The sequence below is a fragment of the Eulemur rufifrons genome, chromosome 9, assembly GCF_041146395.1.
Source record: "Eulemur rufifrons isolate Redbay chromosome 9, OSU_ERuf_1, whole genome shotgun sequence".
NCBI lineage: Eukaryota > Metazoa > Chordata > Mammalia > Primates > Lemuridae > Eulemur > Eulemur rufifrons.
In genome coordinates, this window is record NC_090991.1 from 36,124,477 (window position 1) to 36,147,080 (window position 22,604).

The 22,604-nt window shown below is 54.1% G+C and overlaps 1 protein-coding gene across 2 annotated transcripts in view; it reads right to left on the reverse strand.

Moving 5' to 3' along the window:
• Positions 1 to 823: 823 nt before the first annotated feature.
• Positions 824 to 22,604, reverse strand: part of PLXDC1 (plexin domain containing 1) — a 63,113-nt gene continuing 41,332 nt past the window's right edge. The window contains exons 8-14 of one of the 2 annotated variants that reach the window (XM_069481325.1): positions 21,623 to 21,718; positions 16,554 to 16,635; positions 13,231 to 13,291; positions 11,716 to 11,854; positions 5,979 to 6,014; positions 3,368 to 3,528; positions 824 to 2,142 (exon numbers count right to left, since the gene is read on the reverse strand). In XM_069481325.1, coding sequence (XP_069337426.1) covers positions 2,023 to 2,142; positions 3,368 to 3,528; positions 5,979 to 6,014; positions 11,716 to 11,854; positions 13,231 to 13,291; positions 16,554 to 16,635; positions 21,623 to 21,718 — 695 coding nt within the window. In that variant the 3' untranslated portion in view covers positions 824 to 2,022. The remainder of the gene's footprint in view (positions 2,143 to 3,367; positions 3,529 to 5,978; positions 6,015 to 11,715; positions 11,855 to 13,230; positions 13,292 to 16,553; positions 16,636 to 21,622; positions 21,719 to 22,604) is intronic. The other variant, XM_069481326.1, reaches the window with a different exon arrangement.

The following is a 22,604-nucleotide window of genomic DNA, read 5'->3' on the forward strand; positions in this document are numbered from 1 at the left end:
CTTGGTGACATACCGTTAGTTCTTTCTGTTGTAACAAACAGGCTGCCCGCTACCAAGCACCTCCACTCCCCTTGCCACTGACATCCCAGGGCTCCTCCAGGCTTGCTCTGACTGGGGCTGAAGCATCTGGAACTTTCTTTCTCCACCTGCAGAGTTAGCAGCAGAGGCCTCCCTGCGTCACTGCCTCTTTCTCCACTCCCAACATCCTCTCCTTCTATAATGGGCGGCCGATTTCCCACTGGGGAAAAGCGTGCCGTGGTTTGGGAGCAGAGCAAATGGTGCTGTGCACTGAATTAGGCCACCAAGGAACGGCCCCACTGGCCATTTTAGACACATAAAGGTCACAGATGCTTTTGCTGGTCAGGCAAGAGCAGAAATCGCCCTCCGGACGGGCAGGAGGGCTGGGAGCCCAGATTGCTCCCGGCATGGGCTGCGCTTCTGTCGCTCAGAGAGCCCTGTGACACACCTTCCTGTCCTCAGACGCTTGCGGAGAACCTGCCTCTCTTTGCTGCGCTCTTTTCTTTCTCAACCCTGATGCTCCTTCCCACGGTGCCCCACACCCCCAGCTCTTCCTCAGCTGGTTTAGGAAGCAGAGCCGAGGTCCAGCATGTTTCTGACTCTGTCACCAGCGTCCTCACCACCATGGGGCAACTGGAAAACCATCGGCCAGTGTTTGGATGGGTCTGGTTGTTGGCAGACTGCCCAACCCCCCACCGGATTGCCTTGTACTTAAACCAACTTCTTTTGCAGCGTCCCCGTGACATGCATAAAAGGGCATGACTAAGTAGAGACTGTGATTTAACATTTATTTGCTGCTGATAGTTTTTATTTTGAATGAGGGTGAGCTACAGATTTTAATTTTAAATGCTCGTCAGAAGCAGCCCCAACTCATCACTGGGACGGACCTTCCTTAAAGCCAGGTTAAGTTCGGGAGCCTAAACTCCCCGCCCCCAAAACTCGCAGAGCCGGGGGACATGGCGGCAACTTTCCAGGTCAAGGTCTTATGCAGAAAGTCCCTCACTCCCATGCCGGCTGCCTCTGTCCCAGCCATTCTGGCGCTTTGCTTCTCCACAGAATGCAACCGAAGTTCCCTGCTGGGTCTGTCTCAGGAGCCCTGTAGCCGCCCGATTCGTCTTTAATGGCTATAAAAATCCAGTCCAGAGGAGGAAAAATATTAATCGGACAAGCCCTGCCTTTGCAGGTACGTGCCGGCGCGGACGGCAGAACAGGCCAGTGAATAAAGCAGGCACCGAACAGGCCGTCGTCGGGATGAGGAGCCTCACGTGGTACATGTGGCCGTGCACAGCACGGCTCGCCTGGGAGAGCCGGGGCCACGGGTTCAGGTACAGCCTCCGAGGTAGGCTGCACGGGCATTTTGGTGCAGAAGGATTGGTTCTGAGCAGAAAGGGCAAGTTAAGGGAGCGAAGCCTAAAAATGCAATTTTCCCCGCAAGTTCTTTTCTCTCCTCTCATTTGGCTTTCCTCCGATGACCACACGCCTCAAGGGTTGAGAGCAGCCACACCCGCATCCAACCGATGGAGAGAACTTCAGACTTTCGGAGCTGGGGCTAAATGCACCGACTCCATAGCCATGAGGACCAGCCCTTGAGTCTATGGACCCTGGAATGCACAGCCCCAATCTAGACTCTAGCTAGCTGGTGTCGTATGCAGGGGCTTAGGTGACCGGGAGCAGGGCATCTGGCCATCTCCGGGTGGGGAGGGGGCTCGGAGACAGCTAGAGAGTAGACCCCTGGAGGCCCAGAAACGTAGAATCCTCGCATCAAAACGGGATGAGATTAGGCTACTGTCCTTTAGAAACTCCACGTGGTTGCCGTTCTGCCCCCTCTTCGGTGTCTGGGGCGTGATGACAAAGCTGAAGCTCAGGGGCCATAAACCACCCTCTCATCTTCTTGGCCCAGGGCATGCTGGGAGATGCCAGGAAAAGCCACTTCTCTTTGCTTTAACATCTCTTCTGCAGCCCCCGTGTCTTCTCTCCTACCCTTCGAAGGGGAGACCTGGCGTCTCAGCACTGCTCTGCCTCCACGAAGCCCTCCTTCTCCCGGCCCGAGGGCTCGACCTCAGTGTAGGTAGAGTGGCCGGGGTGGTTGCGGAACTTCATGGCTGGCCAGTGGTGAGGTCTCCGCTGTGGGGTGGGGGGGCACAGAGGCAAAGTCAGTGGGCCTGACCCCAACCATGGGGACTCTCCCCGCCCAGGGACAGCACCAAGACTCTCTTACAAGGGCCCTGGGGCCCTGGGGACCTGCTAGGAGCTGGATGACTGACCTTCAGGGCCCCGTCCCCAAAAGGCTCCCACTGTGATCCCATGACCACTGTGAAACCTGCTGAGAGCCAGAGTTTGCAAGGACATGTTCTCCTCCACCGCGTGGTCTGCAGAACTCACGGCTAAAAGATTCAGCAACACACCGAGTGGAGACCTGAGACTGTGCAAGGTGAGGGAGTGGGTCAGGGATGGCCAGGATGATCCGGAAGGCTCCAGCAATGCCAAGATAACCCTCCAGATAGCACAAAATGAACGGGGTGGGGGTGGGGGGGCTTATGAAAATGCAGATTCCTGGGCCCACCTTAGACCCGCCCCATCAGAAGGCCTGAGGCCTGGGGATCTGCAGTTCCCAGGTGTCACCCAGGTAGGCTGAGACTTCAGAATGACTGGCTAGGACTGATGATAAATAGGGAGTCGTCTAAACAAAGGGAGACCCGACCCCTGTGGAGGAGACTAAGGTCACAGAGGTGCCACCGGGCCCTGTGGAGAGCTGGCAAGAGGCCGAGAGCAGAAGCTGGGGTCAGGAGCTGCTGAGCCCCGCGCCCCCGAGTGAAGAGGCTGAGCCCTCCGTCCCCGTGTCCTGTGCCACGCCTCAGGCTGCTCCTCAGGAGCCCAAGACGTTGGAACTAAAGCATCCTCATACAGCTCCCGGAGCAAGCGGCCCTCTCATCACTGTGGCTTGTCATCTGAAACCTCACACCCGCCTAAAAGCAGCAGGGACCTTGGTTCCATTATGGCTTTGAATTTGGGCATGAGAGATGTTAAGTCATTGGGGATTGGCTGCCCAGCCACTAAATGGGCACTGTGTGGCACGTGTGGCCTTCTTTCTTTCCTCTGGGGATGTTTCTGATTTCACAAATGGGGGAACAAAAGCAGCCGGGCTGCTCCCCAAGGACAGCAGGGCCGAGGGGTTCTGAGGTGTTTAAAGGGGGCACCAGCCACTGAGAGATGTGCCAGGGTGGAGTCGATGGCGGTCTCTCGGGTGTGTGGCAGGTGAGGGATGAGACGGGAGAGGCAGGTATTAAATGGCCCTGGCAACGCCGAGGCAGAAGCCGACGGCAGACCTGTGGCCAAAGGCTACACTGACCTCAATGAAGAAGAGGGCGGCGTTGGAGGTGGGGTGGCCGTTGATGTAAATCCCAGCCAGGATGACAGCTGCCACCAGGAGGACGGCTAGCACGATGCCCACAATGGCGCCCAGGTGCATGGGGGCTCCCTTTGTCTTGGGGGACAGGTTGTTCTGAAGGCCTGTGGAGAGACCGTTAAAACAGTGACAGGCTGCAGGGGAGCAGGGACAGTCAGGCCATGGAGGCCTGGCTTCTGACAAAGTCCCAGAGATGAAAGCCGACAGTCTCGGGTCTACTTATCAAATGCATGACAAGGTGGCACAGGAGGTGGTAGAATCATTATGAGCATGGCATTAACGTTGCTCTTGTCACCGTTCGGGTAGTGTTCCCAAATCACTTAAAAGTTGCCCAGGATCCAATAAGGATCATAAGAGAAGTTCTCTCTGATACTGTGCCACATAAGCCCTGTGAATGTATTCAGAAGGGGCACCTGATGGTTAAGAGTTTGGGACGCGGAGTCTGGCTGCCTGGTTCGAAATCTATACTCTGCCCCTTACTAGCTGTGTCACCTTGGGTAAATTATTTAACCTCTCTGTGTCTTCATTATGGCTTCTGTAGGACGAGGATAATAATGAGATAATTCATGTCAAGTGCTGAGGAGCATGTCTGGCATCTTGGATGACCTCAGTAAATGTTAGCTATTATGATAGCAAATGACCATATTTTTTCTTGCCACTGTCTACTATCAGATTGTGACCTCCTGCAGGGCAGAGACGGTGTCTTATTCATCTCTGTGTCCTCAGCTAGGAAAAATGGACCCATTGTAGGAGTCCCATAAAAGTCCATGGAACGAACTAGGTCCTCTGGAAGCGAATAAACCAGCAGACACTCCCTGAGAGCATCCCAGGCATTTCAGATACGTCCCAAGGAGGAGGCGGAGTATTTTCCAGAGATTATAGAGCCAGAAGTGCCTCTAGTCCAACCCCTTTCTTGTACAACTGAGGTCATGGAAGTACAGCCAGGTTAAGTGATTTGCCAGCCACTAAGAAGCCTCATTTCCCTGCCATTATCTGGGGTGGCTGTTTGCTTCCTCACCCTGCCCTAAGGGAGTGTGGGGACAGTGAGATAGAGAAGACAGATGAGCAGGTCAACAACAGAAATACTGAATCCAGCTGGGTACAGTGGCTCACGCTTGTAACCCCAATGCTTTGGGAGGCCAAGTGGGAGGATCACTTGAGGCCAGGAGTTCGAGACCAGCCTGGGCAACAGAGCAAGACGTTCATCTCTAAAAAAATTTTTTTTTTTAAATTAGCTGGTTATGGTGGCGCGTGCCTGTAGTCCCAGCTACTCAGGAGGCTAATGTGGGAAGATTACTTGAGCCCAGGAGTTCGAGGTTACAGTGAGCTATGATCACACCACTGCACTCCAGCAGCCTGGATGACAGAGAAAGAACATGTCTTTAAAACAAACAAACAAACAAAAACATTGAATCCTTTTTACGTAGCTACTGGGTGGGATGGGCGTTCACAGAGGGTGGGCATTTTTAATAGGATGTTGCATGTGTTCAAAATCATCATCCTCTTTTCTCTGCTTAGAGCTCTGTAAGCAGAGGACACCCAGGACAGGGACTGTCCGGGGCTCTCCAGGGCATGGCCAGTGCCTCCATCTGCCAACAGGTGGGAGGGCTGAGGCGAAATGCCCTGAGCCAGCCTCCTCTACTGGCAATCACCACAGCCTGCAGTGAGGCTGGCAGGCAGGGGCTTCGGCTGACGCACACGGTGCAGAGTGAGGGGAATGTGGCCCAGCCGCCCCCTCCCTCTCTCTCTCTGTGTCTCTCTCTCTGTCTCTCTCTCTCTCTCTCTCACCCACTGCCTACAGAGGAGCACTGGCTCCATCTCTGCTGGGAGACGCAATCCAACTGTGCTGCGTTAATAACCTCCCCTCTCCTGCTGGAAGCCCAGATGACAATCCCGGGGCCCCTGGGGTTGGGAGGCATTTCTATCTCCACTCTTGCAGGGGTTGCAGCGAAGGCCTGAGCAGGCTCTGGGCAAAGGGTAGGGCGGTGGGGGGGCCCCTCACTCCATCAGAGAAGAGATTATCCTTCTAGATAATCCTGGGAGGCTGGGGGGAGTCCCACCTTCCCCAAGAACTGTCCTGGATAACTTCTGTGTACTCTCTGCCAGCCCAGGTTGGGAATGGAAGGAAGCGAAGTGAAAGAAGCTGCTCTCCAGCCCTCACTGCCTATTAGCCCAGGGGATGAAGGACGCAAGCCCTGGGGAGGGCGATGGCCACAGCGCCCCCCCCCCCAGCCCCCTGCCCAGGCTCAGCCCTTCCCCCTCCCCCAGCCTTCAAGGCAGTGAGAGTTCAAGAGCAGAGAGGCCAGGAGAAGAACCCCAGGAGGTTCACGGCTGCGAGGAGAAACGTCTAGGAGCAGATATGTTCCTTCAATCTAGGGGACCTGTCTCCAGAAGCCCCTCCTTCCTTCCTCACCAGCAGGAGGTCTGGGAAGCTCAGGTTGCAGGCGCTTCCTCCCCTCACCCACAGAAAGAGGCCAGACCACCACTGCACCCCTGTCTGGGGTGGGCTCAAGAGGCAGTGGGTCTGATGGGGGACAGGGAGTTCTGTACTCACCATCTCCTCCTGCATAGGGATTCAACTTGGTGTCATCTTCAAAGAGAGAGGACAGAAGGAGCAAGATTAGTGGAATCACCGTGGCCTTTGTCACTCTGGGTCCCAATGGGAATTTTGGGAGGTTTGGTCCAAACTGTCATTTTAGAGGCAAGGAAACTGAAGCACAGAGAGGGGAGGAGACTTGCTCAGAGTCACACAGTGTAGCTGGAGGGTGGAGAGTATGTGAGCGAGGGGTGGTGAGGGAGGAGGCGGGGTTAGGGGTGGGGGAACCGCATGTTCTTCTAGGAGGCGATAGAAAGCTGAGGAAGGGTTTGAAGCAGAGCTGTGTGTGCCACAAGATCAGACTAGCTTGGAGACTGCCTGGGGCTGCAGCTGCAGGGGAGATTCCCAGCACACTTTCTCTCTGCTGGGCATGCACCCTGCGGCTTCCTAAATAAGTTCCAATGCCACCCTTTCTGGGCAGACTTTCATGGGGGAAGGAAAGCAAGAGTTCCCTGTCAAGAGAATGCTCTAGATGCCTGGAGAATATTGTTCTAAGCACCTGAACTTTAAACAAATGTACCCACCCACAATTTATGGCATTCCCTTCCTGTCCCCTCTAGCGCCTCCATCATCCAGGTCATTCTAAAGGCCTTGACCGCTTGTCTGTGTTCACAGGTGTTCCAGGACCCTCACAAATTGTCTCCGGTCTTCTCTCCTCCTGTCACTCGCTACAACGCAACACCGTGGCCACAGCAGGAACAAATTGCTCAGGACTCTCTAGACCTCTCCCCCCACCCCAACTGGCTTCCACACCTCTGAGACACTGCCTGTGACTGTTCCTCACTCCACCGTTCCTCCTTCTGAAGTCCAACCCCTGGAAACCTTCTGCAGGGCTGGGATGAGCATCCTTTTCTGTCTTTATTTAGAATTTTGATAAATTTAAATAAATTTTGAAATTTTATCATGAGATTTTTGGCATTAATTTTGATTTTTACAAATATTGCATTAAAATATCACTTGATTGTTCCTTTTTTGCACCTCCTTAAATTTTTCACCTGCATTGAGCACCTCCCTTGTCTCGCCCTAGAGCTGAGGCCCGATGGTTGTGTCCCCGCTGTGCCCCACTGGCCTTGCTCTCTGTTCCTGCAGCTTCTCGGTTCCCAGTTTCCCTGCTCCTTAACGCCCAGCCTATTTACTCTCCAGTGCCCGACAGGGCAGCCTGCCCTGCTGTACATTTCCAATACATCTTGAAATACCACAATGTAGATGATGAAAGAATCAACCATAAGAAAATTTAAAAATGGTTCCCTGTAGTGGAAGAAGGCAATAAGGTGGAGGGGAGAGGCTGAGAAACTAAAATTCTTTGCATATACCTGCTTTTGTAGATTTGACTTTGAAATCATAGCAATCATCATTTAATGATTTAAAAATATTTAAAAAGTGTGATGGTTAATTTTTTGAGTGTTGACTCAATTGCATTAAAGAATCTCTAGAGAACTGGTGAAGCATTATTTTGGATGTGTCTGGGAGGGGTTTCCAGAGGAGATTGGTGTGTGAATCCAAGTGGATTAAGTGGGGAAAATCCGCTCTCGGTGTGGACAGGCACCATCCAGTCAGCTGGGTACCGGATAGAACAAACACAGAGGGAAGGCAATTGCGTGCTCTCTCCTGCAGCTGGGACTCACTCTTCTTCTCCTGCCCTTGGACATCAGGACCCCAGGCTCTCTGGTCTTGGGACTCCATGACTCACAACAGCACCTACCCCTCCAGCCCTGGGTTCTCAGGCCTCAGGACTGGGACTGAGCCAGCTACCAGCATCCAGGGGCTATCACTTGCAGATGGCCTGTCGTGGGACCTCTCAGCCTCCATAGTTGCATGAGCCAATTCCCCTAATAACCCCCCTGTCATATATCTCTATATATTTCCTTTTGGCTCTATCTCTCTGGAGAACCCTGACTAATATTAAAAGCAATTCCTATTAGCTGGGCATGGTGGCGTGCACCTGTAGTCCCAGCTACTTGGGAGGCTGAAGCAGGAGGATCACTTCAGCCCAGAAGTTCGAGACCACAGGGAGCTATGTAGAGATGGGGGTCTCCATATGTTGCCCAGGCTGGTCTTGAACTCCTGATCTCAAGGGATCCTCCCAAGTGCAGCCTCTCGACATGCTAGGATTACAGGTGTGAGCCATGGTGCCCGGCCTTGCAGTGAGCTGTGGTTGTGCCTCTGCTTGGGTGACAGAGTGAGACCCTGTCAAAAAAAAAAAAAAAAAAGCAACTCCTATAAATTGAAATTAAAAGCAAAATAGACTTGTACACTTATAAAGATGTGTTTTTTTCAATAAACAAGGTATTTAAACACAACTTTGAATCTATTTTGTTACTGCAAGTTGAAAATAATGACTAGAGTAATAAAAACTGACCAAGGTAACCTTAAATATCATTGGGCAAATTAACTTGATTTGAATCAATTGAAAATCAAGGCCAGGCGTGGTGGCTCACGCCTGTAATCCTAGCACTCTGGGAGGCCAAGGTGGGTGGATCGTTTGAGCTCAGGAGTTCGAGACCAGCCTGAGCAAGAGCGAGACCCCCGTCTCTACTAAAAATAGAAAGAAATTATATAGACAGCTAAAAAAATATATATAGAAAAATTAGCCGGGCATGGTGGCACATGCTTGTAGTCCCAGCTACTCGGGAGGCTGAGGTAGGAGGATCGCTTGAGCCCAGGAGTTTGAGGTTGCTGTGAGCTAGACTGACGCCACGGCACTCTAGCCCAGGCAACAGAGTGAGACTCTGTCTCAAAAAAAGAAAAAATTTTTTTTTCTTATAGATGTAACCTGATCATCTTTGCCACCTCCTCCAGGACCAGAAGGACATAGAGCCATACTGTCTTCACTTACTCTAATGAAGGTTTTCTGTTGGGGACTGTTCCACAGTAAACATAAGTGAGACCCACTCCTGGGCTGGCAGGTGACACACACGAATAGTAAAACAGGCAAACAGAATTCACTGCCTGTTCAGGGACAGCCACCACAGCAGTAACACAGGACAAGGGGACCCTCGGGGCGGGGGAGGGGGCTGGTAATCACAATGCAGAATTTGAACTCGGCTCCCCATGGCCACCATGAAGCCACCCTCACGGGGTTAACAAGGATTCAGGACAGAAATATCGTTATAATTAAGTATTAATTGGGCTGCAATAAATGTGGCCTACTTCCTTGTAACCGGAAGTCACGCAGCACCAGCTAGTGATCATTTGCACCCCGTCATTCCTATAGATAGGGTTTCTGACGTCAGAGTCATGAGGCTTCTGCTTACGAATTGCTTAAGATGTTCTTCAGGTCCTGAATTACAGCGGAATAGCTGGTGCCATCCAGCATGGAGACCCCCCCAGAGAACCGAGTCAGCCTGAGAATGAAGTTTCTCCAGCTCCTGGTCCCACGACTTCACCCTGCACTCTTCCACCGGCCAGTGACCTCCACACTTGGCCCTCGCCAAACCCCTTAAGACCCCTGGCCCCAGACTCCTCGGCGAGGTAGATTTGAGGTCTCTTTCCAGTTCGGCGGCCTTGCAATTAAACCTCTCTCCCTGCTGCAAGCGGGCGTCCTGACTTGCTGTGCACACGGGGCAAACAAACCTATTACAGTGACAAACACAGCCACCCTCCTGGCCTCTTGACGCTCTGTGGCTAAACCTCTGAGTGGGGTGGGAGGTGTCTGTGTCCCCAGCCCCGCTCTGGGCTCAGAACGTGCCCTCCCTAAGCACAGGGGGTCAACTGAGGGTGACAGACAGGGCTCGCTTCCTTTTCAGTGGAGTCTCCTTAGACTGAGGGTCATCCCTGGACTCCCTCATTAACTCCCCAAGGGCAAGGTCTCTCTCTGCTTCTTTTTCATTTAACCCCTGCAGCACCAGCATGAGCTTTGCTCTCGGTACTGGAGTCTTAACCAGCTCCTTGCTATTCCCGGGCGACTTCAGAGTACTGGCAGCCATTGGAATCTCCCTGGCTTACTCCCCCCGTGCCATTTCGCCCTGCCCCTGCACCCACACAGACCTTTGCCATTTCTTTCTGCACCAAGAAAGGCAGTGGGGTCTAGGGGGAAGATCACTGCTTTTGTAGCCCAATGACACCTGACTCTATCTCTTCCTGGCTGTGTGACCCTGGGCAAGTCATCTGCCTCTCTGAGCCTTAGTGTCTCCTCTATAAAATGGGGATATAACAGTATCAACACCCAGGAGGACTCAATATTAATTTGTGTGCTTCTTTAGTGCCCTACAGGGCACATGGTCAGCTCCCCCATTAGCTCTTGCCAGCATTAGTTCATTTTCTTTCGTGACCTCCCTCTGGCCAGGTCTGTGGGTCGCTGCTCTGATTCTCTCCAGTTCTCTAGGTGACGTTTGGAAAGGCAGGGGGCACCGTGGAAAGAACATTCCACCACTTACCCCTCATGTAACTCTGAGTAACCTACTTTGTACCTTATGAGCCTGTCTCATTATCTATAAAAAAGGATCGTGGCTGAATAATGTTTTAAAATATTAACTTTTTTCTTCTCTCCTTTCCTTCTTTCCATTATTCCTTTCAAGCAGGTATTTGGCGCAGGGAGGCTGTAAGCCTTTCAGTCTTTCAAACGTAGATGCCGTGTGTTGAAAAAGGGCAAGAGAGGACTTTCTCAGACATAGCTGAAGAATTCCGGAAGAGGGCAGGAGAAAGGGAAGAGACCTAGGGGTCCTAAAACCAGAGGAGCCTGCACAGGGCTTCCTGAAACACTGCATGGCGGGTGCCCCCAGGGGAATGGACCTCTGGTGGCTTCAACCAAGACCCCCAGGCCTCGAGGTAGCAAAGACGCCCCTGGGGACGGCCAGGCCTGAGCAGGCAGGCAGATCAGCAACAACCTGAGATGGAGGATGCCGTGGCCCCACCAGGACCCTCTGCCAGCACAAGGTCACAGGAGCAGGGAGGCACGTGCCAGTCTGAGGTGGAATCCCCCAGCACACCAACCGAGCAGGGCCTGAGAGTCAGAAGTGAAGTGAAGGCTGGGCGCGGTGGCTCACGCCTGTAATCCTAGCACTCTGGGAGGCCGAGGCGGGTGGATCATTTGAGCTCAGGAGTTCAAGACCAGCCTGAGCAAGAGCAAGACCCTGTCTCTACTAAAAATAGAAAAATTAGCCAGACATTGTGGTGTGCACCTGTAGTCCCAGCTACTCAGGAGGCTGAGGCAGGAGGATCACTTGAGCCTAGGAATTTGAGGTTGCTGTGAGCTAGGCTGATGCCACTGCACTCTAGCCCAGGCAACAGAGTGAGACTCTGTTTCAAAAAAAACAAAAAAGAAATGAAGTGAAGCTATAGGACGATCAGGCCATCTTTCTCTTATTGTGCGGACCGAGTTCACGCCTGCTTCAGGGGTGATAAGATCGCTCAGGTTCCATGAGGATTACTGTTAAGATTAACTAAGTTATATGAAATACTTGGCACTGGGCTGGGACATTAACGTTTCCCCTCTCCACGGTGAATTCTGCCCCTCAGCCCTGGTGCAGGCCAGCACGGAGGTGAGAGCCGGGGAGTGGCATCCACACATCCTAAACCGGGCTCTGCTTCTCCAACAAGTGACCTAAACTCTCTGAGCTTCTGGTGGTCCCTCCTCTGTGCCAGGGTGGGGCAATTCCTATCCCATGAGACTTTCCATGTCAGGGACAGTGAGCGCCCCGAGTGGAGGCTCTTCCCCATGGCCTCCGCCAACCCCGCACCTGGGCTCAGGCCCTACCTTCCGTGGTGAGGCTGTCCACGATGAGGGAGGAGGGGCTGGTGGTGGCCAGGTCTTCGTCAAAGGGTCCCAGGGAGCTGTCAGGGGAGGCCGAATAGTGGTCGTCATCCTGGAATTCCTCGCACGTCCTGCCTTCCACCTGCAAGACAGACCTTGGTGCTGCCACCCCAGACAGAGCTGTGCCCTTGATGCATTTCCACCTTCTGTTCCATCCTGAAAGCGTCTAATCTTTCAGGCAATTTATCTGTCAGCTGGGAGCAAGGAGCTGAGATGTCAATCTTATGCAAATAGAGCAAATCTGAACATTCACTAACAACTGACTTCAGAAGTGGGCTACTGAACATTTCTGTTTTAAGGCCAGAAAAGATGGTTCACCCAGACCCAGACTCACAAAATAGACCCTGGTGAGTGCAGGGTAGTGGGGCCTGGGGAGTTGCCATTTAAATGCCAGGCCCAGCACTTTCTGACTGTGAGATGCAGGCCAAGTCACTGAACTTCTCTTGGCTTCAATTTCCCCCTCTGATCAATGGGTGCACTGGCCCCTGCTTTTGCGGTTAAGTAAGAACAAGGGTGGGGCAGCCTGCGGTGAATGCTTGGTGCATGCAGCGTGCTGGCATTGCAAGAAGAGAGAGGGAGGGAGGAAAAGGACGCAAGGGTGAATTGATCTGTCTGTGTCAGTCTAAGGTGTGGGACTAGGATGCTCCCTATCCAGAATCAAAGTGTTGAATGTTCTGGAAAATTCTAGCAGTGAGACGGAAACTGTATGGCTGCGGTCCCCAATCCTCAGGCTGCAGACTGGTACTCCTCCATGGCCTGTTAGGGACCAGGCTGCAGAGCTCTGCCGGCTCCCTCACTCCCCTGGACCATGGAAAAATTGTCTTCCATGAAACTTAGGAACCAAGGGCCCACATGGCAAAAAGTGAGTGGCGGGCAAGCTGGTGAAGCTTCGTCAGTATTTCCAGTCACTCCCCATCACTTGCATCACCGCCTGAGCGCCCGAGCTCTCCCCCCCGACCCCCATCTGTGGAAACATTGTCTTCCATGAAATCAGTCCCTGGTGCCAAAAAGTTTGGGGACCGCTGCTGTATGGGATTCTAAATGGGAGTTGCCTGGAGCAACCCTCCTCACCCCCGGAATGACTGCCCCCCTCAAAAGCAAGCATCCTTGGTGCTTCATTGATGTCATCAGATGCACAGTCTCCCAGGGGATCCAGCTGTGGCTGAGGCCGTGCCCAGCATACCCTCTGCACGGACCAAAGGAGCTTCTCGAGGGCGGCCCACTCCAGGCCACGTCATCATAAGTGCTTGTCTCAGGGATACACAGAGCTCTCTACAACCTTCCGAAGTGGGTTTAATTGGCTCAGAGCCGTCTGGAAAACAAAGCTCAGGCGGAGGGGAGGATATCACCGAAGGCTAAGGACACTCTGAGAAGAGCTGCCAGGGCAGGGCCTGCTGGCAGTCCCCCTGTCCCCTCCACCTGGCAAAGGAGCTACCACAGATCACTTGTGCCTCTCACCTCCTGGGCACAGCCGTAGGCCAGCCACTCCTGGCGGTAGCGGTCAAAGCCACTGGAGCACCTGCAGGGGGACCAAAAGGTGAGAGACGTGACGGGACCGACAGAGAAGCCCTCCCCTTTCACTTCCCCCATTGGCAAGACCCTAAGACCACTAGGCAGGAGCCTTGACCTCAGGCAGCTGTGGGATCAGGAGTCAGCCCTCCTGTCCCCTCTGTTGCTTCCCCAGAGGAGGGGAAGGTATTTGTGGCATCCCCACCCGCCTTCTGAACCAGCTCCTAGGACCAAGGCTGCACCTGCCCGCGTGCGTGGGTAGGAGGCCAGCAGAACCGCATGACCTGTAATGATCGTGAAGGTCTAGATGCTGTGCTGCTACGACATCGCTGAGAATCCAGGACATTCACGTGGGTGTTCTCATCCAGTCAAAGGCTGGCTCACTCGCACATCTGCCCTATCGTTACTGAGGGGCCTTCATGTGGGAAGGAGAGTGGGCAGATTTAGTTAACACTTCCCCGTGTGATCATTCGAGGGCAGAGGCTGGGAGAGATTAAAAACTGGCTGACAAGGGTCCCCAGAGAGGACGTTGTGCAGCCCAGCTGCGCTGGAAGACAGCCATCCCGGCTTCCCTGGGGAAGGGCGGGGGCCTGGGCATGAACCAGCGAATGTTCTCCGCACGTTATGCCCACATTTCCATCCTCCGCTCTTTGGAGCCGGGGAATCCGCCAAGCCCGGCCCCAGCCCAGGCACACCTGCGCGGACAGCATCACGAGCCGCCGACGCTAAGGCAGCGCTCTCGGCAAGCTAACGCTCTGCACTTGCAACCACCAAGACCTGGCGAGGCAGGGCCACGGCTCTCCGAGGACTGTCAGCCTTTCCTTCTAAAGATGCCTCGGTGGGCTCCGAGCCACTCCTTCTGCAGCTGGGACGGCTGATCTGGGCCATCCACACTCTCCCCTCGGGCCCCCCATGCCCACCACTTTGGGGGATGGAGGATTGGGGCAGGGCTGTTAGAGTCTGGGAACTAAAGTCTCTTTTAGACCAAGCTAACTGATTCTTCTTACTTTTTGTTTTGCTCTTTAATATTCCCAGAGACTGATAAGAGCTAACTGAGTCTTTCAAGGATTGAGCCTTTGGTGGAGGTCCAAGAGCATCACATGCTAGCCTTGAGCCCACCAACCCAGCTTCCAAGAAGCGCATGAGAAATGGTCATTTGCTGAGCACCTCCTGAATGCCAGATGCTGCCCCAGCCACATGCCGCCCTGCACCATCTCACGGGACCCTCCCAGTGACACCGAAAGGCAAGGATTATGACCCCCATTTCGTGACCCAATCCTGAAGTTAAGGTTGCCCTTAGCCTCCAGAGTGGGCCGTGGTGGGGCAAGGTGGGATGAAGGGAAGGCACCTGCCGTGGTAAGTGAAATTGTCTAAAGCAGATCCGGCCCCACAGCAGGAGGGCAAGTCCTGGGAGGCTGCGGAGGGAGGGCCGAGTGGTAGAGGGGAGGGGAACGGAGAGCCCCGTGGGGATTGACAGCAGCTGTTGGTGGGAGAGACCATGTCAGCTGTCCCCGCTGCACCAGTCCTGGCCCTCTGGCTTTTTGGGGACCTGGGGTCAGCTGTCAGTTGGAGCTGAGGCCCCAGAAAGCTGGCAAGGAGGGACATGCGCAGGAGTGAGCCCAGGCCCACGGGGCGTCTGGGGACGGGATGGTTTCCAATCCACGTCAGCCTTGCACCCTGTTGGAGTTTCCCTGTGCTGTGCTGTTTCTCTCTGCTGACATGACCACAAAACAGGCAGAGTCCACAACCAGAGGGCCTGCCCTTCCCCCAACCCGACCAACCTCTCAATGTGGAGGCGGGCCCAGCCCTCATTAAACCGTCATGGTCTCTGAGTTTGGGCGTCTGCATTCACTGGGGTTAGGGTTAGGGTTAGGGTTCTGCTTTCATCTGACCCACTTTGCAGTTCTCATGGCTCAGCTCTTGCTGGAGGCTGAGTCATGCCGTGGCAGCCAGCCTCTCGATCTCAGGGCTCATCTGAGGTCACCTCCCTATCACTGAGACAGTGGTTCTCAAATTTGACAGACCACAAGATGGACCACTTCAAAAATCAGATTCCTGGGATCCTGGTCCCAGAGGATCATATTCAGTGGGTTGGTGCAGGGCCCAGGAATCTGCATTTTATAAGCCTTCCGAGCGATTCTTAGAGCCTCACAGTCTGGAGATTACTCTGCGAAGCTCCACTCCAGGAAGAACCAACTTGGGGTCTCCCTGTGTATTTTTCTCTGGGTTCTGTGTGTTCCTCACCCACATGTCCCTGAATGACATAAACTCAGCCCATTACACAGGGTAAACAAACTGAGGTCCCAAGAGACTGAATAAAAGCACAGTTGGTGGGAAGAACACCTGGCAGGCCTGAGGAGCACCACCCAGTCCCCTTCCGGCCGAGAGCCACGTCCTGTGAGGCAGGCGAGAGCTTCTATTTCTGCACCGAGATACTGGGAAGGAGTGAAGGAAATGCTGACGGTTGCACGCCAGCTGCATGGGAACCCACAGATTATAATTTTGCAGTTTTCAAGATTGCCTTAAAGGCTCTTGGAGTTCACAGGGCTTCTCACTCTCAGGAGAGCTGTAGTCCCCAAAGAAATCCCTTTTTCTTTCCCTCCTGCTATTTATTTATCTTGGACAGGGAACAAAAGCTTGAATTCTGAGTCTAATCTGTGAGGAAATGATTTCAGAACAAGGAGTGGAAGATGAGTTGGATTTAAGAACTCTATCCCTGAAACCGAATCTTACCCAGAATTTTCTGAGCTTCTAAAACCAAGCAAGCGTAGCTTCGTAGCTTCCCCCAAGCTTTCCACGGACGCCTGCAATGTCTGTATTCCTGGTTTGCAGGAAATGTTCTTGCAGCCCAAGAAAGATCTTGAGTTCGTGGTTTGGGGTCATGGGTCTTTGTATTATATCCCGTCTCTGAGCTGACAGTTCTCACACTTGTTTGCAGATGAGGCACTATGTTAAAATGCAGCTTCCTGGGTTCTCTCCCAGAGATCCTGAGGCAGAGGGTGTGGGGTGGGTCCCGGGACTCTGCCTTAAGAGTGGGGTGCCCCCAGCTGTGCCCCACACCCTGCCACACAGACACCTGCATCAGCCATAAGCCTCAGGGAGAGACTCACTTCTGTGACACTCTTGTCCTAAGAGTCAGAGTGGCACTGGCCAGAGAACTTCATGTTGGCAGACGGTGGGTGATAAGGCCCGAGGCCAGGAGCAGGGCCGTGCCACCCCCTGCCCCTCCACAGTCTGCCACTGGGAATCAGCAGGGAACCCTGGGCACGAACCTCTGGAGGACATGGCACCAGCTGCAGTTGAAGGTCAGGTCCGAGGACACGCAGGCGTCGCAGCTCCGATGCTGCAGGCAGGCTGCAAGAGAGAAGGCAGCGGCCACTCAGCACCAGGACCTCTCCACAGGCACTAAAGGGCGCCACCCCTGAATAATGGGTGTTTACAGGACTAGGGCATCCCTGACTTAGCAGGGACCCTTGAGGTCACCAATGCCACCCTCACTTGAATCCAGCCCCAACTCCTAACTTCTTTCCTTTCTTTCTTAACTTCCCTCCCTCCCTTTCTCCCTTCCTTCCTCCCGTCATTAGGGGGTCAGGCCCTGAACTGGCGCTGGGGATTCGGCAGTGAGACCTGGTCCCTGCCTTCTTGCAGCTTACAGTCACATGGGGACACAGACACTAAACAGATAACCAAACAAAAATAACTACAGAATTATAACTGTCATGGGGTCTCTGCAGAAAAATCACAGGACACTGTAAGTGTGTACAAAGGGATCTCACCCAGTTGGGAAGTCATACTTCCAGACGTACGTCCCACAATCACAAAGTCCAGAGGGATTTTTCAAAGATCAGATGATACAAAGTAGCAATATGCAGAATGAACAAGTCTAGAGATCCAATGGTTCAACATGAAGACTATGGCTAATAAAGTTGTACTGTATCTGGGATTCATGCTAAATGAGCAGATTTTAGCTGCTCTTGCCACAAAAACAAAAGAAAATGGGTAACCATGAGATGATGGATATGTGGTAATTAGCTTCATTTTGGTAACATTTTTGCTATGTATATGTATTTCATAACACCATGTTTATAACTGAAATATGTACAATAAAATTTATTTTTTAAAAAGATGCTCGGAGGCAAAGTGTGGTGGCTCACGCCTGTAATCTCAGCACGTTGAGAGGCCGAGGTGAGAGGATCGCTTGAGCTCAGGTGTTCGAGACCAGCCTGTAGGCAAGATGGAGACCCCGTCTCTATAAAAATTAGAAAAATTAGCCAGGCATGGTAGCCCGTGCCTATAGTCCCAGCTACTCGGGAGGCTGAGGCAGGAGGATCGCTTGAGCCCAGGAGTTTGAGGTTACAGGGAGCTATGATCATGCCACTGCCCTCTAGCCTGGGGGACAGAGCAAGACCCTGTCTCTAGAAAAAATGATGTTCTGGTTGCCCCCCATCCAGTGCTAGCTGGGGGCCCTCACTGCCATCACAGTCCCACCCGACCTCTCTCCAGCTCCTCCTGGCCTCCACCTAGGGCACAGAGTGCTAAGTCTATGAGGTCAACCCAGCTTGGGCAGGTCCGTCCCTTTCCTCCTGCTCTCCTCTCGGAAGGGAAGTGCCACAGGGAGTGTGCCACCATCTCTGCTCGTCCACGCTGAAGTCCTACTTGGGAAGCTACTTAGCCTCTTGGTGCCTCAGTTACCTCATTTGTAAAGCAGGGAGCATGATGCCACCTGCCCGGAGGACTTGCTGTGAGGCTGAAACGAGGTAATACCTAGAGGGCGCTTTTCTCAGCGCTGCCCCAGGAGGAGCGCCCGGCAAAGGTTGCTTGTTCTCACCGCTGACTTATTCATTCCTTTCAGAAAGCCTGTGAGGTATTCATTCACTCGCTTATTCATTTATCCAACAAATGTTAATATTTCTTGAGCATCCGCCAGGGCCCAGGCATTGTCCCGAGTGCTGGAGACGCAGAGGTGAGCAGGAAAGGACAGAGGCGCTGCCAGCACGGAGCTGCCGTCCAGCGGAGCTGGTGGCCAGACAGACACATAAGTCAGCACTAGGGTTTCTGTTGCGAGCAGGCCAGGACAGGGAGGCAGAATGAGAGTGGGGCTGGGTTTTACTCAGGGAAGTTGAGGAAGACCTTTTCGAGGAGAGGACATTTGGGCAGAAACTGAAAAAAGGCAAAGACTGAGCCCAGCAAGCAGCTGTCCCAGAGGAGGAGAAGTGTAGGCAGAAGAGTCCCCGTGCAGAGCTGGGAGGGGCGAGGCCCGGGCGTGGTCCCACAGCAGCCGGAACTGCTGATGGGCGGCACCGAGTGGAAAGGCTGCAAATGCTAAGGACGAGGAGGGAGTGACAGCTTGAGGCCCAGCCTGGGCGGGACAGGGTCAGAGAGCACAGAAATCAGTGGGAGCAGGGTGCAGGAGGGGTGTGCACAACTCTGGCACCGCCACGCGGAGGAGCAGTGAGAGCAGTGAAAGCGGGAGGCATGGGGGCTGCATTTCAGAGCTGTTCACTTGCAAACCAGCGCTACTCCCATAAGTGAACCAGGCGACCTCTCAGCGGCAAGCAGTTGTCACAAAGCCCGTGCATGTTATTGCAGAGAGACAGGCGCTCACCCAGAATAACTGTGCACCATTGAAGAGCTCATCTTATAAGCAGCTCAATAGGACACGCTGACAGCAGGTGACAACTAACCACAAAAAAATGGCCATTCATTCAATAAATTTTTTTTTTTTGAGATAGAGTCTCGCTCTGTCACCTGGGCTAGAGTACCATGGCGTCAGCCTAGCTCACAGCAAATTTGAACTCCTGGGTTCAAGTGATCCTCCTGCTTCAGCCTCCCAAGTAGCTGGGACTACAGGTGCTCACTACCACGCCCGGCTAATTTTTTCTATTTTTAGTAGAGACAGGGGTCTCGCTCTTGCTCAGGCTGGTCTTGAACCCCTGAGCTCAAGCGATCCTCCCGCCTCAGCCCCCCAGGGTGCTAGGATTACAGGAGTGAGCCACCTCGCCTTCATTCAATAACTATGACATGCATTTCTCCATTAAGTGAGTTTCCATGCTACGTGCCACCGTTAATTAGGGAGCCCATCTGCATTATATAGAGTTCCAGCAAGATGGCAGTTAGGACCAGCCCTCAGTGAGTAGGAGAGAGGCTGTGTGGGCACAGTGAGGCCACTTCAGTCACTCTGGGAGGCAGTGGCAGTTGGTGGCATTGTGTCCTTTTGTCTGCCCTGGCATTGAAGGCCCTGGAAGGGCGGATGGAAAGCCACAGGCAGGAAATGAGCAGGGACTTCCCTGAGCGGGAGGAGGAGCTCTCTGGCTGTTTTGTTCCCTGTGTGTCCAGAGGGTCTAGAATGGGGCCGGCACATGGTATGTTGAATTGATACATAGATGCTCTTGTTACCCCCATTTTACAGAGGAGGGAACTGAGGCTTGGAGAGAGTCACGGAGCTAAGAGTGGCAGGTCTGGGTTTGAACCGAGGTCTGTCTGAGCCTGGGGCCCGAGCCCTTGGCCTTAAGGTCCCACTGTGGGTTTCCCCTGCCGCAGCCCCCACCCTGATCCCAGGCCATCTTTTCATGGTTCTCTCCTACAAGAGGGGACGGGAGGGACCAGCCACGGAGTGTGAAGGCTTGGAGATAAGCGCCCACCCCTCCGGACGTAACCTGGAGACGTCCTCCTGGCCGGTGTGGTTAGGGAGAGCCGTCCTGGTTCTTTGGCTTATTCATGTCTTTTGGGAGAGGTGGGTGGAGAGTCCCAGAATCATGCACCCTCCCATTTTCTGTCCTTGTATGGCTGGCTCCGGAACTGTCATGGCACTGGGCGCTGTGAGTTTTACTATACTAATGAGGGAAAGGTTACTTTTGGTCATAAGCTCCTAACTTCTGCACATGCTCTTGGTGGGAAAAAGTCCCTAAACTGGAGTCCTTGCTGTTGTGTTTTTTTTCTCTGTTTTTATTGATCCCTCAACCCTTGGCCCTTGACCACAACCCCCTATCGCCCGCCCTGCCGCCTGTGCACCCCTCACCCCTACCTAACTCTCCCAACAGTAAGGGAGAGACCGGGATGCAGAGCACTTTCTCGGGACAGAGCTAACTGGCCGCCTGGCAGCTCAGACCACAGCCTGGACAGCACTGCCCTCCACCGCCAGCTGCACTCACGTGGGCACCACATGGGAGCCCTGGCCTGGCCATTCCCGGTGACTCCGGATGCCCCTTTAAAGGCTCCAGCCAAACTGGCCACAGAAGAGCCCCAGGGAGCCTTAGGAGGGACTCGTAATACTCTGACCTTTATTTCCCATCTGTGTTTCAGACGTCTTGAACACTATTAAATGCTCACAAAATTCACTGGAGGGTGGGAAGTGCCTTAAATGTACAGTGTCCCAGAAACGCGTTCCCAGCACACTCACTGCTTCCGCCTGAGCAGTTAGCCCTGCCCTTGGATGTCCTCGCTCCTAGATGCAGTTTTATCCTAGGACTTGGGGTTTGCTCTCACCAGCCCTTGAGGAAGCCCTGGGTCTCAGGCCTCCCGCCTCGACGGAGGGCGACTGTGCTGGGGGTGGGGCTGTGACCTGCGAGGTGTCCTAGCCGCAGAGGCAGGAGCAGGCTCTAGTTCCGGGGGATCAGACACGGGTGGTGGTGGCTGGGAGGCCTCATGAGACAGGAGGGGGAATTAAAACCCTCCTAAAAAGACAAGGATGGAGAGGCTGTCCTCCTTCCCGCACTCTCCCTGGCTGTCCCCAACACATCCCAGAGAGCAACCAACCCCGATCCTGTGGGTCCACAGCAGCAGGTGGGTCCTCGGCCTGGCCTTGAACTCTAGGTGAGTGGGGTGCAGAGGGCCAGAGCCCCATGGGTCCTGGAGGCTGCTCTCTAAATCCCTTCATTGACCTCTGCCTGTGGCCTCCAGAGTCACCTCCTCTAAGGACAGTACAGTGACAACCCATGGACCCATCCAGTTCCTGGACTGCCCTTCCCGGGGGCTCAGTCCACATGTTCTCAGAGGCACGGCTTTCCTGGGTTTCCAGTACGTGTGGGTAGCGATAGCTGTCCTATGTCAAGCCCAACCCCCACCCCAGGCCTGGGATGTCCCAGTCAGTGTCAGAGCTGCCACTGATGAAAGCCAACTCTACCTTGGTTGGTCTAACCCTTCCCACGGCTCTGGGAGGGAGGTAGCACTAGGCACAGGTCACACACGAGACACGGAGGCCCAGAAAAGTTGGGTGGCCGTCCCCCACAGGGGCGGTGGGGGGCCTGGGACCTGAACCCAGTCTATTTGAGGCTAAAGCTCTTCCCAGGACAACAGAATGCCCCCCCCCCCCCCCCCGTTGGTAGGAACAACCCCTACTCACTTGGCAACGGGGTGAACTCCACAGCTGACATGCTGGTGACCTTGCCGGGGTCCAGCTCCACGCGGTGGTATTCGAAGATGGTCCTTCGCCGAGATTCTGGAACAGAGGCGGAGCCTTTCATCAGGAGCGTATCATGGCCAGAGGACTCTGAGGCCTCTGCCTGGAGCCTGAAGGGATTAGCAGTGTGCAGCAAAGCCACTGACCTGGGGGGTGACGTTGAAGCTGCAGGGGGCTGGCCTGTACTAGCGTGTGCTACGAGCAGGTTAAACTACTCAACGCGGAGGCCTGGCTGCTCCTGAGGTCAGGACACGGGGGATCCTGTGCTTCCCCTGGCCTCTGTGCCTTCACAGCTGCTGTTCCCATGACGCACAATGTTCTTCCACCCCTTCTCTCCTTGTCTAGCTCACGCTCCCAGATCCAGCTCCAGGGCCACTTCCCCTGAGCAGCACCTCCTGACCAGTCCCCTCCTCTCCGCCACTCAGGCCAGGCATCCTCCTCCCAGGCACTCAGCGCACGGTGTGGACACGAGGGTCTACGTAGGGTGGGGGTGGCGTTAGACTGTGAGCAGCCGGTGCTGAACCTGCTCTGCAAACGCCTGCAGGGGGACAAGCTGACCTTGGCACCTTGCTCACCACACCCCTCCCTCCCCTCCTGTGTGGAGGCCCCAGCAGCGCTCAGGACCTGGAGCCAGGCTTAAGTGCCACCTCTGTCCCTGCAGAAACCTCCTACAGGACCTCAGAGGCAGGAGGCCCGGGTTCTGATTCTAGTTCTGCCCCTGACTTGCTGGACAATCACAGGCGAGTCATCCGGGCCTCAGTGTCGTGTCTGTGGAGTGGAAAGACAGAAACGGCTGCCGCAACACCCTTAGGACGAAGAAACTGAAATTGTAGATGAAAAGGCTTTTCTTAAAATGGCAACCTGAGATGCTCTGATATCTCCCCCGTGCCTCCACGCCTACCCGAGAACCACAACTCGGGGCTGT